Source organism: Plectropomus leopardus, chromosome 4 (genome assembly GCF_008729295.1).
Source record: "Plectropomus leopardus isolate mb chromosome 4, YSFRI_Pleo_2.0, whole genome shotgun sequence".
Lineage (NCBI taxonomy): Eukaryota > Metazoa > Chordata > Actinopteri > Perciformes > Serranidae > Plectropomus > Plectropomus leopardus.
Window position 1 is genome coordinate 5,741,967 of NC_056466.1, and position 15,118 is coordinate 5,757,084.

Sequence of the window (15,118 nt, forward strand, 5' to 3'; positions counted from 1 at the left end):
TTATTTATTTTTACATTTTTCATATTAATATAATGTGTGTGAGAAAATACACTTAATAAATAAAAGCACAACAATGGGGAAAAACTAAAGTAGGCTAGTACTAAAGCTTACTAAACTGCTAATTAGGAGACTTTGTGCTTAACTTTGGTATTTTAATTACCACTTTATACTTTGGATCTCTACTAGGTCTATGTATTTGACAACTTTAGTTACAGTTGATCAAGGTTTTTCCACATATAGCAAGGAATTATAAGAGGCCTTTAAATGCCCCCTTTAATACATAAAAAAAAACAAATTTGTAGACATAAATTTGCTATGCTTTTATTTTATTTATTTATTTATTTTTGCTAAAAACTGTCTAATTACATATAGTGTAAACATTTGCACAAAAGGCCTATTGGATTTTTTTTTTTCTTTCTGATAACCGATTTGCCGGTATATGACAAATTATTTTGCCTATAACCAAGACAGATATTGATATGAATAAACATAAAATAAATAAATAAACATCATATTACGCATACTCTTATTGTGATGGACCACCAGCAGATGGAGACATAAAATACAATGCTAAACTATATAATTAATACTCATTCATTGTGCAAATTTAAGAAAAATACTTCGATTTAGGGTTAATGTTTTATACATTTTCACTTTGCCGATAATAAAAAAAAATATACATTAGTTTGTGAAATGAGCATAAATCAGCATGTTGGCCAGTTCTGATATTTCATTGTAAAACCAAAATCTGGTGGCTAAATAGGACTGCAGAATGTCATCATGCCGAGCACCGCTTGTTGTGGTTAAGTCATGTACTGGTAGTGTAGTTTGTTTTTAACCCACCGCTAGCTTTTTACTTAGGCTTGAAAAATCCTTAAAGTGGTGTTAATTTGTGAAGATTATCTTGCTGAACAAAACATGTAAGTATTATGAAGTTTTGTTTGCCACAGAGTTTATTTTCTGCAACAATCCAAAATCAAACGGAAAAAATCCTATTGGTTCTTTGACAACAGAACCAGGGGGGGCACTAACCTCCCCGTTGGCCTACAAAAAATGGTATCCCTGGGGCACTCTCTGCAGACAGCCTGTCGATCAAGTGTCCCTTAATTTTCTATAACATTAGGCCTTGATAAAATGTAAACAGGCAAGTTATATAAAAATTCACTTCCCATACAGCTGAGTCATAAATGCTGAAATTAGTTACAGATTGCGCAAAACCGTTTTTTTTTTTTTTTGGCAGGTTTGGTCCCCCCCAGTGTTGACACCATGGCTACGGCCCTGAGTATATGATCAGCAAATGAGTCATTGTTATAGATTTAACAGTGATAACTTATCCTAAGTATTCACAATAGGCCCAACCCTGACAAAAGATCACAATTTAATTATATAACATTATTTAAATTCTGCATCCCCAGTAGGTTTCTTTTGTTCCTATATTTTGGCTGATTATGCTTCTGTATACCTAATATAACATTTTAAATGTGGTACTTTTTACTTGTTATTGCTTTTATGCTGTGATATTATTACATGGACTTGGGGATATGAGTAGGCTTACGTCTTTAACCTCTGGAGCAAACTCTGTGCTACTCTGGGGAAAAAAATATTCTCACACTGTAACTCATAACAGTAAATAATAGATACGCATACAGATAATACCATCTGTATTCATTTTCATGAAAAATGAAAGTGGTCATAGCAGAGACATGACTAACCTACTACCATCAACACTGCTGTTTTTCAACTCTAATAGACACATTACACACAATCTGTGATGGACAAAAACAAAAACAGACTCCATTACATTCCTTCAAAAATGAAAAATTCCTCTGAAAGACAAAAATTTTAGGAGAGACTATCACATGACAGGTGACTGCTCTGCTCCACCTCTTCCCACAAAACTGCCCTGTGTACCAGTAAAGCAGTGAATAATTCAAAGCTATGAAATGTTATCAGGTTTCTCAGGAAATCATCATGAGAGGAATTAGGCATCTTAAATAACGTGTTACAAAACTTCCTACTGACATCTTTCTTGGTAAAGTCACCTGATTTTATGTTAATGATTGTTTTTAACTGGTTAATCTTTTATTCTCTTAAACTGCATAAGCTTTTTCAAATTGTTGTTCATTAGTACTCTTTATATACATATTTATATATAATATTCATATAAAAACATTTTCTTTTACACACTTGTGTACATAATAGTTTGCTATGTTTTACCTTCATTAGACCAGCTTTGTTGTCCTTGTTCTGTAAGTACATTGAGAGCAATGCAAAAAGCAATTTAAATTCCTTGGGCATTAAAGTTAGTCTAATTTATCTTTTTATTTATGCATTTCATTAACTTTATTCTGTTTTTGGAGCATCTTAGCTTTATTTCCTTTCATGCTGATATTTTTTTGCAATTTGTTTATAAACATAAAAGTTTATTTTGAAACAGCTACATTGCACATACTTTTTGTCTTATAGTGCTTTTTAAAACTATCTTTCTATTATTCATAGTATTTTTTTTACATTTAACATTCAAGGTCTTGCGCGTGCAGTGCTCTGCCTTATTGTAATTCCTCTTAATATGTTTATTTCATGTTTAATGTACCAAATGTAACAAAACCCAAAGGAAATTCCTTTTACAGAAATCCATCTTGGCAATAGCTCATTTTCTAACTCTGATAATTTTTTATCATTATGATCTCTTAATTTCATTTTTTTTAACTGTTTGAAAAATTAATAAATCTACCTTTTCACCTTGTAAATGTATCATCAACATAAATCAACACTGGCACATCAAGAGAAATAACTCTTGCCCAAACATTAGATCACAGGTATGACTGTTGTTGTGCTTGCCTGTTGTCATTTGCAGTGTCACTTACAAAAGTTGTCCCTCTCACATTTTCGACATGGGTCCTTATTTTACCAGCCAATGAGCTGGGAGGGCGTGGGTCGACACCCTCCGGCCACACGGCAGTCTATATGCGCCATCTTGAGTGTGTAAACGCGTTGCAAATTCAATCCACACGGCTACTAAAACTTAAAACACATCGCTACACTCGGTGCAAGAAGCAGCATCGAGAAAACTTAACCGGCAGCCACGCACACTTTATTTAATGTCAATATATTCCCGCTGCTAAAGGCCATCTAAAGTTGGTTGCGTAATTAACACGCGTTGCACAACATTAGGTCGCGCATTGCCTGCAGTGTCTTTTGCCTCACCTGATATGGAGGAGACGAGCTCCCATGTTTCACGTTACGTATCCCTCTGACGTCGCAACCGGCGAAATATTACTTAAGCAACTCTTGTAGCGCCCAGAAACGTCGAAAAGTCATCGGATCATCAGATAAACCCATCGGGAGGCAAAAGGTATCGTGCAATTGGATGTTTTGTTTTCTTAAATAAAAGTAATTTGTTGACTGTTGCATGGATGAGTTGATTTAGGGGTATTTGAACTGACAAAGGGACAACATGCTGTTGTGCTAATGAATGTCAAAAACTATAAACAGAACACACTCTATTTTTATATTTTTTCCTGAGAGCACTTTAAATAATATGCCAACCCAATGCCTAATCAATACCCAAACCACTATCTTTTGCCCTGCATGACAATAATCCTTAATCATAACAACTGTGTGGACCTAATAAAAACACTGCTGCTAACTAAAAAAAGAAACAAACTTGCCTGATTTTCACTGGTCTTGCAACTCAACCTACGTTTTTGCATAACATTGTGTCATTAACTGTCAAATGTGCTTTCACTCCATTTATAATTATTAAATACTATTTTAATAAATATTTCTTCTTTTTTTTCCTCACTTATTAGTACACTCATGGCTCTCAGAGGTGCTGTCACTCGCCTGCTCTCCAACAGCCAAAAATGTGCTGCTGTCACTGTGTGCAGAGCTCAGGGCACAGCTGCTACAGCTGTCAAAGGTACATTTATTTACTCCTTATAGATGTGAGTGGTAACATAAAGTTAAGAGTTGCATTCTTGAGGGAGATAATGTGGGAAACACTCTACATTTTTGTCCAATAAGGAAAAGAACTTACAAAAAATAAACACAGATATAAGTTGTTAAGAATTAGTCACTTTTATGTTTCTTCCTTTTTAGATGCTGAAGAAGTCAAAAAAGCCGGCGAAGGCACGTAAGTGAAGTTGTATTAAGTTAAATCTGGCCTGTCCAGATTCCTTCACACGTTCTGTTGTCACATGTCACAGTGACATAACCGCTACACGTGTGTGTGCATGTTTTGACCCTCAGCCAAGGTGGCGTTTGACTGGCGGGATGCCCTGAATTTGGAGGGTCAGCTGACAGAGGAGGAGATCATGATCCGGGACTCCTTCCGTGACTACTGCCAGGAAAAACTCATGCCCCGCATCCTTATGGCCAACAGAAACGAACGTAAGCGAAGCAAACCTCCATGATCAGAGCACACAGACGAATTATGTGTGTACGGGACGATGTGGACGAACTTTTGTCAAGCTCTGAGAACATGAACTGAATTTTTTATTGTCGATACATAGTCTTCGATAGGGCAGCTCAAAGTTTAGATGATCGAGTGCCAACTTAGTGAGACATCGATCGTTGAGGGCTGCAAAGGTTCTGAAGTGCCGATGTTAGCAAATTTCACCGACCAGCCCGCACAAATTCTTCATCCCTGGGTTGCTTACCACGTTTAGCAATTTCATGAGCTGCCACATAACTCCACTGTGTTACACCGCGCCTTTACATACACAAGGGAGGGAACTCTGGTTGTTGGAGCAAAAAAAAGTGTCCAGACACTTAAGCGACAACAACATTGAGGGAGCAAAAACCCAGCTTGCAATTTTTGGTTCTAAAAACATTATGAGAATAAATTCTTAAAGTTAGGGTAACATTCTCTATAAATGTCATCAAAGTGTTAAATATGCTTTTCTTTTGTTAACATATCACATTACATTTTCAGTTCCTGACTGTCAGTTTCTGTTTTCCCAACATGTAGATTTCCACCGTGAGATTGTCTCAGAGATGGGAGATTTGGGGGTCTTAGGCCCAACTATTAAAGGTAAACAGCAGTTTTATCATAATTTTATCCTATATAATAACACAGTAATTAAAGCCTATTTTATAGAACAATATCTCTGTTTTGTTGTATTTCTTACAAATGTGTTTTCTATGTTCGGCTAAGGCTTACTTTAAACTGTTTTATTTCCCTGCAGGGTACGGCTGCGCAGGGACTAGTTACGTTGCATACGGCTTGATTGCCAGAGAGGTGGAGAGAGTGGACAGCGGGTATCGGTCAGTCATGAGTGTCCAGTCGTCACTGGTCATGCACCCTATCAATGCTTACGGCACAGAGGCCCAGAAGGAGAAGTACCTGCCCCGGCTTGGTAAGAGCGACACTTTCCGCATTTGTGTATGATATTTCAAAAATTGCAAAAGGACAGTCATGAGATTGAGTTTTCATGTGTCTCGCAGCTCGTGGAGAAATTCTGGGCTGCTTTGGCTTGACAGAGCCCAACCATGGCAGTGATCCTGCTGGTATGGAGACCAAGGCCAAATACAACCCGTCCAGTGGTACCTTCAGCATCAGTGGAGCCAAGACGTGGTGGGTAGACGGATACCTACATGAACAATTGTTGATTTTGCTGACTGTAGGACTTTGAAAAGACTGGAGATCTTGTAGCATCACTATTTGCAAGACTACAAGTAGATTCCATTTTTGAGATTATTTCCCATCCTGCTCCTGGGAGAAAATAACAATTCCTCACTTGTCCGTAAAAAAACAGAACTCTAGAAACTATTGTCACTATTGTTCACAGCTCCACCAGTTAATGTTTTTCTTGGTGCTTTCTCCTCCCCCTGCCAGGATCACAAACTCTCCCGTTGCAGACATTGCAGTGGTGTGGGCCAAGTGTGAAGATGACAAAGTGCGGGGGTTCATCTTAGAGCGTGGGATGAAGGGTTTTGCCACCCCCAAGATTGAGGGCAAGTTCTCGCTGAGGGCGTCCGCCACTGGCATGATCCTGATGGATGAAGTGGAAGTTCCCCAAGAGAACCTGCTGCCCAACGTCTCCGGTCTGGGTGTAAGTGGCTCCTCTATGAGGCCTTGTCCACACGTTCATGGGTACATTTGAAAAGGTAGCTCTTTCTGTGGGTTTTACTCTTGCAAACTGCTTTTTGTGCCACTGAAAACAGATCTTTTGTATAATTCCATCCAGGGTGAAAACCTTTAGAGTTTTTGGCATCAGAGTGCGTGCCGTTATCTCCTTTGTGAGGCGTCATAAATGAGGCGACATCTGTGCAAAGGTGGATGTGACAAAACAGTGCTAGCTCAGTGTTGTTAACAGGACTTTTTACATGTTTTCACATAAATGTACAGTTACTCCTCCACTACATTGACGATCAGAGGCTTCAGAATGTGCTGCAAAGGTCACTACACAGGTAGCCTGCCTGTAATAGCTTTTTAGACTGCTGATTGGCAAACATCTTCTGATGGTTCTTCTGCTGCCTGTTGGTTTGGCATGCTTTTTACTTCAGTTGTGTTAAGCTTTTACAGTTGTGTTTTTGTGGGATGGAAGAGTTTTCAAGAAAAAAACCAGAAAAACACAGTTGTTAAAAAATACCCATCTCCGTGTGGACTAGGTCCAACAAAAAACAAATAATATTACATTACTGCCACTGTGTGCTTATATCTTACATTTCTTCTGCTGTTGACCTTTTCTGCCAGGGTCCCTTTGGCTGTCTGAACAACGCTCGTTATGGTATTGCATGGGGAGCTCTGGGAGCTGCAGAGTTCTGTTTCCACGCTGCGCGACAGTACACTCTGGACAGGTACATGATGTTCTGTCTGCAGTACGCATGTTCCCTGAAGTTAAGGTCAGAGGACCTTGCAGGCATAACAAAATCCAGCTCCGGTGACAAAAGTGTAAAAGTTGCCACTGCTATACTGTATCTATTGAGAGTCTTCCTGTGTTATGCCAGACTCAGCATTTTTAGAGGAGGATTGATTTCATGTCTTTCTGTCCTCCAATCAGGATCCAGTTTGGGGTGCCGCTGGCCAGAAACCAGCTGATGCAGAAGAAAATGGCTGACATGCTGACAGAGATCACCATTGGGCTGCAGTCATGTCTGGCCCTGGGAAGACTTATTGATGAGAAGAAGTAAGTCTCTTGATTTAAATTTCTTTCAAGTTTGTTTTGGCCTTTGTTAGCCGCTTGTCCTCTCTTCTACGTAAAAAAAAGAGAAAGTTTTCCTTTATCGTGTGTGTTCTCATCCTAATAGAGCAGCACCAGAAATGATCTCCATGCTGAAGAGGAACAGCTGTGGCAAGGCTTTGGATATTGCCAGACAAGCCAGAGACATGCTGGGAGGAAACGGCATCGCAGATGAGTACCACATAATCCGTCACGTCATGAACCTGGAGGCCGTCAATACATATGAGGGTAGGCACACACCCGTGGATACATCTAGTCTTCATTTCTAGCAAGATCAAAAGTACCACAAGAATGCATTGGCCCATTTTATACTGCCTGTTCATGGCGTGAATGTTGTGCTGTTATTCCACCTCACCATTCTGTATAAAAGATACAATCAAATTGGGAAAACAGAACTGTCTCTTCTTCAAGCCGACAGAGTTAGTTTCAGCACCGAATCCACGTCTGTGTATCAGAAACAGACAGCAGGATGGGACAGGTGTGTTGTTTTGATGATGTATTATATATGCAACCCAAGATTAGGAGATATAAAAGCAGCAAGCAGCAGTAAGTTGCTAACTTAAAATAAGAGGAACAACAACCAAAATGTCCTCAAATTGGGATGCCCCTTACCCTCCGATCACAGGAGAAGATCAACCAAGAGTGCTATATGTCCCACCAAAGGCTGTTGTGTCACAGGTCACGCCTGCCACACCTCTTTTGGCTAAGTAAGATCACACACTGGGATGCAGTATGCCCACATTGTTTGATACTATGTAAAAAAACACAATGCCAGCGTAATAGAGTCTTTCTTGCGTCCCTAGTGCTGAACCCTTTGTGTAAAAAGGGCTATGATTGTAGTGGGGAGTATTACAAACCTTAGCTGCCACTATCTACATCCACCACTAGAGGTCAGCTGTGCATGTTTTACAGCCGCATGCTAATTAAGAGGTTAATTCTTCAGAACTCTTAATGCACTTTTAAATTAATCCAAACAAAGCATATGGTTAAACAAATATATGTATACATAAACTACACTGTTTTAATTAACTTCTTTGTGATTTTTCATTGTTGTTTTTAGGAACTCATGACATTCATGCCTTGATCCTGGGCAGAGCCATCACTGGACTGCAGTCTTTCACTGTTGGAAAGTAAAAAGATCTCCACCATCTTTTTGAAATGGACTTGATGTCGATTAGTGCTGAGTTACTTGTCCTCATTGGGCAAATGTAGAAACAAGAAGTGCACTTAATCCACCTCACTTCATGAGATCCGCCTGGTGGGATGAATCACAAATACCTCATTACATTTATAGGTTTTAAAATAGTGATAGAAACCCTCTATTACTCCCTCTTTTTGGTATCTTCGGTGAACATGTAAGATCAACATTAGTATTGGGTCCATTTGTACGGTTATGATGCTTGAATTGTACTTCAGGCACTGACTAGGCATGTAAAAGTTGTGGCATTATAAGCTGGTTTATTTTGTGATAATTAATAATATGTAAATAAATGGCTTTGAGTGAGTGGGAAGATATGATTGTAGCTGAGATTTAGTATGTACAGATGATCCCTTAATACAGACCCATTTTAAGTTAAATTCTCTTCTGTTGTCATTTTAAATTGTAATATGTTAAATACTGCAGGTCTTACAGGAATACTATGCAGGGTTTCTCTGCAAAAAAAGCCTCATACAAAAGTAAGCTTCTCAATCATCACTTATGACCCAATACAAGTTTGTGATGCATTTTTCTGCAGAGACTCTGCCCTCTGCCTGGATTTTCTCGTTTTTTTCTTATTTTTTGTGCTCACAACAAACATGTGTTGTTAAACAGTAACTGACAATCCCGCATAATATACCTTTATGAACTGCATATCTGAAGAGCTGCATGTCTTTGCTGACGTATTTAAGTTTTGGTGTCAAATGTTAATACCTGAGAGACAAATAATTTGGTTAATTCTGTTCTTTGTAGTCGTACTTTTATTTAATAAGTTAATAGATACTAAAATTGAATATACATAAAACAAGAATTCAGCTTTTGTTTTTGTGTTCTTTGACTGTAATCGTGATCACCTGAACTACAGTCCTGAAAACAAAGACACTGTCTGGCGTGAATTCATGGAAAAAGTGGACCTCAGCATTTGGACAATGTTAACTATTCTAAATTCTAAATGTTAATAATAAAACAACACTTGAACTAGATAAGAAAATATAGGGACATCAGAATAATAACTATATTATAAGGGTTCTGGTCTCCCACTAATAGCCAGGCCCCCTCTGAGACTTTCCAGAGCCTGACTGGCATCTAAGAGCTCACTGCAGAGTTTACTGCATTGCCCCAGCACCTCTGACAACTCCTGCAGCTTCTCCTGCATCCCATTACTGTTCTCTTCATAGCAAGTGTACATGTGCTCCTTCATCTGCTGACACATCTCTGTCACCTGGGGAATAACAGGTGAGGTAAAAGAAATCAGTCCACCGACCAGGTACGATTATTTGTGGACAGGGACGGTGCAAGACACACAGTGAGCTACAGAGGTACCCCTCAGGTATCCCGCCACAATCAGGACTGTACTCTCAAGCATCAAAGTCAAAAAGGAGTATTTGGTAATAATTTGTATGATGGATGAAATCTCTAAAATAGGACCAGAAGTGTGAAATAAGTTTTGTACCTTCTCCACTGACTTCTCCTGAAAGCTGTCGAACACTTTCTGGTCACTGGTGCGACTGTCGTTAATCCTTTTCACCAGCTCCTGAGCTCTCCTGCTGATGTCATCTATACTTGAGCTACAACAGGAATTGAAATACATGCAAGTCTAACTCTGTAAAACCTGGTTCTACATCAGTTTTCTTGTGCTGCGTTCAGATGCCTCTGACAAGCTATGAAACCTTTTAAAACCTGCAGGTTGGTTTGATTTCTTACAAAAACACGGGGAGAAGGCAATTACCAACTTGGCAAGAAATGTCTGAAAATTTGCAAGTTAGTAAAAGGTAATGAAGAACATGACCTGAACATTAGAATTCAAAAAGAGGGGAGAAATGTTGGAAATGTATCAAAAACTAGGGGAATTTTTTTTTTGCTTATTTTCAGGTGATTTGCTTGTAACTTTTTACTAAATTCTGGCTATTTTTTAGGCTACATATTGTGAAGTTGCTGAAAGTATCTCCTACTAGGGATGGGCAATATGGGGAAAATGAAACGTAAAAATATACCTCAATATCAATATTGCAATGATGTTGAAGGGTTGACTGTGTTTTCACAAAATATTTGACATTTTTGATAAATAATCATCAGTGATGAGGATATAATGACTAAGGTGAAGGTATATAACAGAAAAAAAACAGAACTGTCTTGTAAGTTCAGAAAATTACATCACTGTAATGCAGCCTTTAAAACCAGGAAAAGAACACAAGATATAAAATCTAATACAATATACTGTATACTCATATCACAATATAAATATTGCCTTAGAGAGCCTTGATCGAACATTAATTATCACTTCAGTAAATGGAGTGGACTGTGTAGGTAATGCTGCGTACCTGGTATGTTGCTCTTTAAACTTATTCACACCGATACTTGGGGACTTCCCTCTTGATGAGTTGTGGTCTCTGTCTTCTGTCTGTGTTGCCATAACAACAAAAAAAACAACTCTTAAGTCATTACATGATGGCTGACGGTAAACATTTACTGTACAAGAACAATTTCCCAGATCCCAAAAAACAGTCCGCATAAAATTGTTTTAAATCTTGTGAGTACAAAATATTAAGTTGGGGCAAACTTTGTTCTACTTTTCCATTTATTCATCATGACAACATTTTACGGCTGAAACAAAACATAAATAATGCCTCTACAGCAGGGATACTCAAAGGCTAGGGGCCCAGTCACAGCTGCTCCATGTCTCAAGATTTTAGACATCCTAGGACTTGAAGATGTTTCTTGGATTTTAGGAGGTTTTTAGGGTTTCAGGATATTTCAAGGATTTTTGGACATTTCTATGTATTAAAACCTTTTTAGGATTTGGGATGTTTCTAGGATTTTAGGACGTTGCTGGGATATTAGGTCATTTCCAGGATTTCAGGATGTTTCTAGGATTTTAGGCCATTAGGGGCTTAACTAGGACTTCTTATGGACATGTAAGAGATCCTCCACTAGTCCTTTTCTGATGAACAAGCTCTATTTTGATGCCGTTTTATGCACTCTGACATCGTATGTATCGTAAAAGTGCTAAATCAATGCCAAGTGTGAACTTACTTTCTCAATATTGTGAATATGAAAATGGTTGGGGGGACACCCGGCAAACTAAAGGGAGCTCAGATTTGGCCCACAGACCTTAAATTGAGTATCACTGCTCTACAGCTTCTGACTATTGTCCTCACAGTACTTCTTGCTGTACTTTCATTCAAAAAATAACATATTTTGTGACTTATGGTTCCTTAGTGTGACATTATAACAAAATGAACATACCATCGGCGGATCTTCATGAGAGGTGGATGGTAGGTCATCATAGAAAAAGTCCATTTTGGTTCGTTTGTCTCTGCAGGGCTAAATCGGGATTAAATACCTGTTGAAAAAAAACACAAAAACGTTCGTGAGAAAAATGCGTATACCCTTTTCTGAGTAACTTTTGTACTGCAACTTTAATGTTAGCACAAAGAGCTAGCCTAGCTTCCGCTAACATAGCTAACGGATACCTTTAGCTAACCCGTTTTGGCTGTAAAATGTAACATTACCTTTAGCTTCACACTTTAAAAGCACGGGATGAATATAGCAATGTAGTTATAGTACGTTGTAAATTAGTACTTATAGTGTTACGGGCCGGTAATGGACTGTTTGGTAAGTGTAATGTTTACCTTCATTTAGCTTTCGGCACCGACTAGCCGGTTAGCTCAGGTGCTAACGTGCCGCCTCGCTGGCTAACGTTAGTTTGGCCGTTGGTCCTCTAGTGTGACTGAATAACAGCTTTATCTTCATCTCTCTGTATCTTTCTTCTTTTTATTTCGTTTTTATTTTAATGTTATCATATTTTAATATTGTCACCTTAAAATATTAATGATTTATTTTGGTCATTCATGTTCTATTTATATATGCTGTCATTATTTAACATTACCTGTTTATGTTTGCATAATTACTTTGTCAATTTTAAGAAAAAGCTGAAATGACTTGTCCTATATTTTTAGTTTCTTTTTCTCTTGTCTTTTTTTTTTAATATTGTTGAAGTCAGAGACTGTATGCAATTTTATAATAGCAACAGTGTGTGGTTAAAATGATTAAAAAAAAATAATGTCCTCACCTGGTTAGCAGTACATTAGTGGGAATAATAGCCACCTCACTATAAAAATACTCCGTCACGATTAAAAAAATAAATAAAAACACCCCATTGTGCTGCCCCATAAAGCACATTTTAAAAGATTTATTTCAGGGACTGTTCGTTATTTATTAGGGCTGAGAGGCTGGTGCATGTTACGTCCCGATCAGGCTCTGGGGATGGGGGGAGTAAAAATAAACAAATAAGCAAGGAAAAAAGAAAAAAGCACAAGAGGAAATAAAAACTGATTTCTTTGAATAAAAAAGTATTAAAAAGGTTAACAAAAAACTACTTGCTTTAACTCCAGTGCCCTCAGCTCAAGTTGCTTCAGTCTTCAGTCCAACATGCTGCCCAGCTGGCTTTAACCATTTACTTCTTTAGTACTTTTATACTGCGTTCTCCTAATCATCAGATTAAACACAGGTGTGTTCAAACACCAACTGCACCATGAGGATGTGGGAAGGGTGGCACCTGGAAAAGCACACACACAAAAAGGAACATAGATAATAAGCACATAAATGGACACACCCCCCTATCACCCCAAACAGTGCAAAAAATGTCAGATATTTTTTTAAACACTGTGGAGGGACATGTGCTTTTTAAATTTTATATATTATATTAGATAAGAGGATACAAATTTAAATTGTCTGTATTTTGTAAAAAAATTACCAGGGATTTTTAAAGGAAACAAATTCTAAAAAAAAAACCCTAATAAACATAGCTTAAAGGTGTGAAAACAGAAATCTTTGGACACGTGTAATGCTTCCATCAGAAAAGAAAAAAATAACCAAATCTGAGTTGGTTAATAGTGATATGTTGTCAAAATCACTTTTTTCTATATCTCATTTAAAATTTTACCAAAACTGTTAGATTTGTTAGAAACTTAGAGTGAAAAATCCAGGCTTTTTTCAACTCCAGGATTTCGTCTTTAACTGTTTGCTTTCAAACACCACTGGGTCGGCTTTATAATCTGATAGCTAATTTACAATGGAGGAAGGGTTGTGCTTTTGCACTCAGAAAGGCTGAATAAAAGTATTTGAAGCTGCGGGGAGGGTCAAAATAACAACAACAACAACAACAACAAAACAAATTGCAGTCACCCCTTTTGTCTAATTAATAAAGAACAGTCCCTTATGTATTTTTAATTCAAAAATAATTTTGTCAGATTAGGTCAGGTAGCTGCAAAGTAAAAGAAAATACAAAAACTGAAGTAAAATTGCATCCATGTAGTTAAAAATAAAGACAGAAAGGATAAAGATAAAGAAAACCTGATTTATCATGTTTTTACAGAGACCAGCGAGAGATTATGTGAACAGTAGTGAGCAGATCACAGCCAAATCCGGAAGTAGGCTGTGATTTAATTTCAATTTCTCCAGTCAGGAAATCTAAAGGATTTTATTTTCTTATATATTTTTATTTTATCTGTTGTTATATTCTTAGTAAAGAGTATTTTTCTTTGTAAATCTGTGTGTGTGTAAGCATTAAAGGGGAGGGCGCTCTTACCCAGATTGTTGTGGATTAAATAATCTGTGAGGGATGGGTCTGGGATGAGAGACTGATTGATCGTTGCTGTGATTGTAAGTGTAATCCCTCCCTCCCTTCCTCTCTCTCTCTCTCTCTCTCGCTCTGTGTGTGTGTGTGTGTGTGTGTGTGTGTGTGTGTGTGTGTGTGTCACCGCCCATAGTGTGGATTATTTCAGTGTGCAGCCCACAGCAGAGAGGCACAGAGGGTGTCTGAAGTGTCCTGACGGCTGGTGGAGGATGACCTGACGCTAATCATATCGATAATTAGAAGTTAAACATGTTATTGAAATGGCACTGCAAAGATCTGAATGTGTTTAATCAACAAACTGCAAAAACTTGGTCTTAACAGGTGGGTGAATTTATTCTCTGGCCTATTTTCATGTCAGTTAAGTAGCTTCAATACAATTACTTTATTTTTAAATTGTAAACTTTGCCTCTCTGCATTTTAGGGAGTGACACCTCAGCAAGTGGATGAATCAAACTGGGAAAAAAATACTTTGAATATAATGAAATAAGTCATTGGAGGAAGTGGAAGCTCCAACTCCGGGACTATGGACAACTTTAACAACACGGACAAAAGCGGATTTTCTTTGCAGTACTTGGTCCAAAATGTGGAGCCTCTGTACAAAGAGTACACGCCTCCATCCAGGGACATCATCCAGCTGCCTAAATCTGTCCTCTACCTGCTGGTGGCCGCTCTGGTCGTCGTTGCTGTGGCTTACGCCATCGTGGGTCACCTCATCAAAGACCTCATGCTGGATATAACAGGTAGATGTCTCATGTTAGCTGAAATATTATTAATATACCAGATCTCCCCTTTATCTGTAAGTTCAACAGTCTATTCTCATACATCATAGCGACGTCGATACTTTATGACAACAAATAAGCTACAAGTAAAAGCTGCACAATTAATCGAAATATTCTCAGTTTTGCAAAAGTGCAATATGTAAACCGCCAATATAAAAGAAGACTTGTGGCGTCACAGTGATGCCCGGGTCTACAGGTCGTATTTCACACACAGTGGGAACAGACTTGTTTGGTACACACCCCAACAAAAATGACATCAACATCATATTTTTGTCTTTTCTATTTAAATGAAATGCAAAAATCATTAAAAATAATG

At 38.0% G+C, this 15,118-nt stretch overlaps 2 protein-coding genes across 4 annotated transcripts; one reads left to right on the forward strand and one right to left on the reverse strand.

Moving 5' to 3' along the window:
* The first annotated feature begins 2,952 nt into the window (after positions 1 to 2,952).
* gcdha (glutaryl-CoA dehydrogenase a) lies at positions 2,953 to 8,765 on the forward strand. Its single transcript, XM_042485221.1, is given in 13 exon segments — positions 2,953 to 3,355; positions 3,813 to 3,922; positions 4,102 to 4,115; positions 4,117 to 4,135; positions 4,252 to 4,392; positions 4,973 to 5,035; positions 5,190 to 5,360; positions 5,449 to 5,578; positions 5,840 to 6,056; positions 6,701 to 6,804; positions 7,008 to 7,133; positions 7,255 to 7,415; positions 8,248 to 8,765. Coding segments are annotated over 12 exon segments (1,323 nt in total). The 5' UTR covers positions 2,953 to 3,355; positions 3,813 to 3,819; the 3' UTR covers positions 8,322 to 8,765.
* Positions 8,766 to 8,855: 90 nt separating this feature from the next.
* syce2 (synaptonemal complex central element protein 2) lies at positions 8,856 to 12,829 on the reverse strand. Of its 3 annotated transcripts, none has more exons than XM_042485223.1 (5): positions 12,769 to 12,829; positions 11,632 to 11,728; positions 10,707 to 10,786; positions 9,839 to 9,953; positions 8,856 to 9,607 (listed from the first exon to the last, which is right to left on the reverse strand). In XM_042485223.1, the coding sequence occupies exons 2-5, from the start codon at positions 11,683 to 11,685 to the stop codon at positions 9,404 to 9,406; spliced, it is 453 nt and encodes a 150-aa protein (XP_042341157.1). In that variant the 5' UTR covers positions 11,686 to 11,728; positions 12,769 to 12,829; the 3' UTR covers positions 8,856 to 9,403. The 3 variants fall into 3 exon arrangements, with proteins under 3 accessions (XP_042341157.1, XP_042341156.1, XP_042341158.1); XM_042485222.1 differs by having other exon boundaries at positions 12,458 to 12,810; XM_042485224.1 differs by lacking the exon at positions 12,769 to 12,829 and adding an exon at positions 12,018 to 12,087.
* Positions 12,830 to 15,118: the final 2,289 nt, after the last annotated feature.

What these genes read in the sequence shown, in the direction of transcription:
- syce2 (XM_042485223.1), bottom strand. Translation starts at nt 11,685, where the DNA reads ATGGACTTTTTCTATGATGACCTACCATCCACCTCTCATGAAGATCCG. An exon ending in CTCATGAAGATCCGCCGATG is followed by an intron (nt 10,787 to 11,631) that starts GTATGTTCATTT and finishes ATGGCAACACAG; the next exon opens with ACAGAAGACAGAGACCACAA. An exon ending in AGGAGAAGTCAGTGGAGAAG is followed by an intron (nt 9,608 to 9,838) that starts GTACAAAACTTA and finishes GTTATTCCCCAG; the next exon opens with GTGACAGAGATGTGTCAGCA.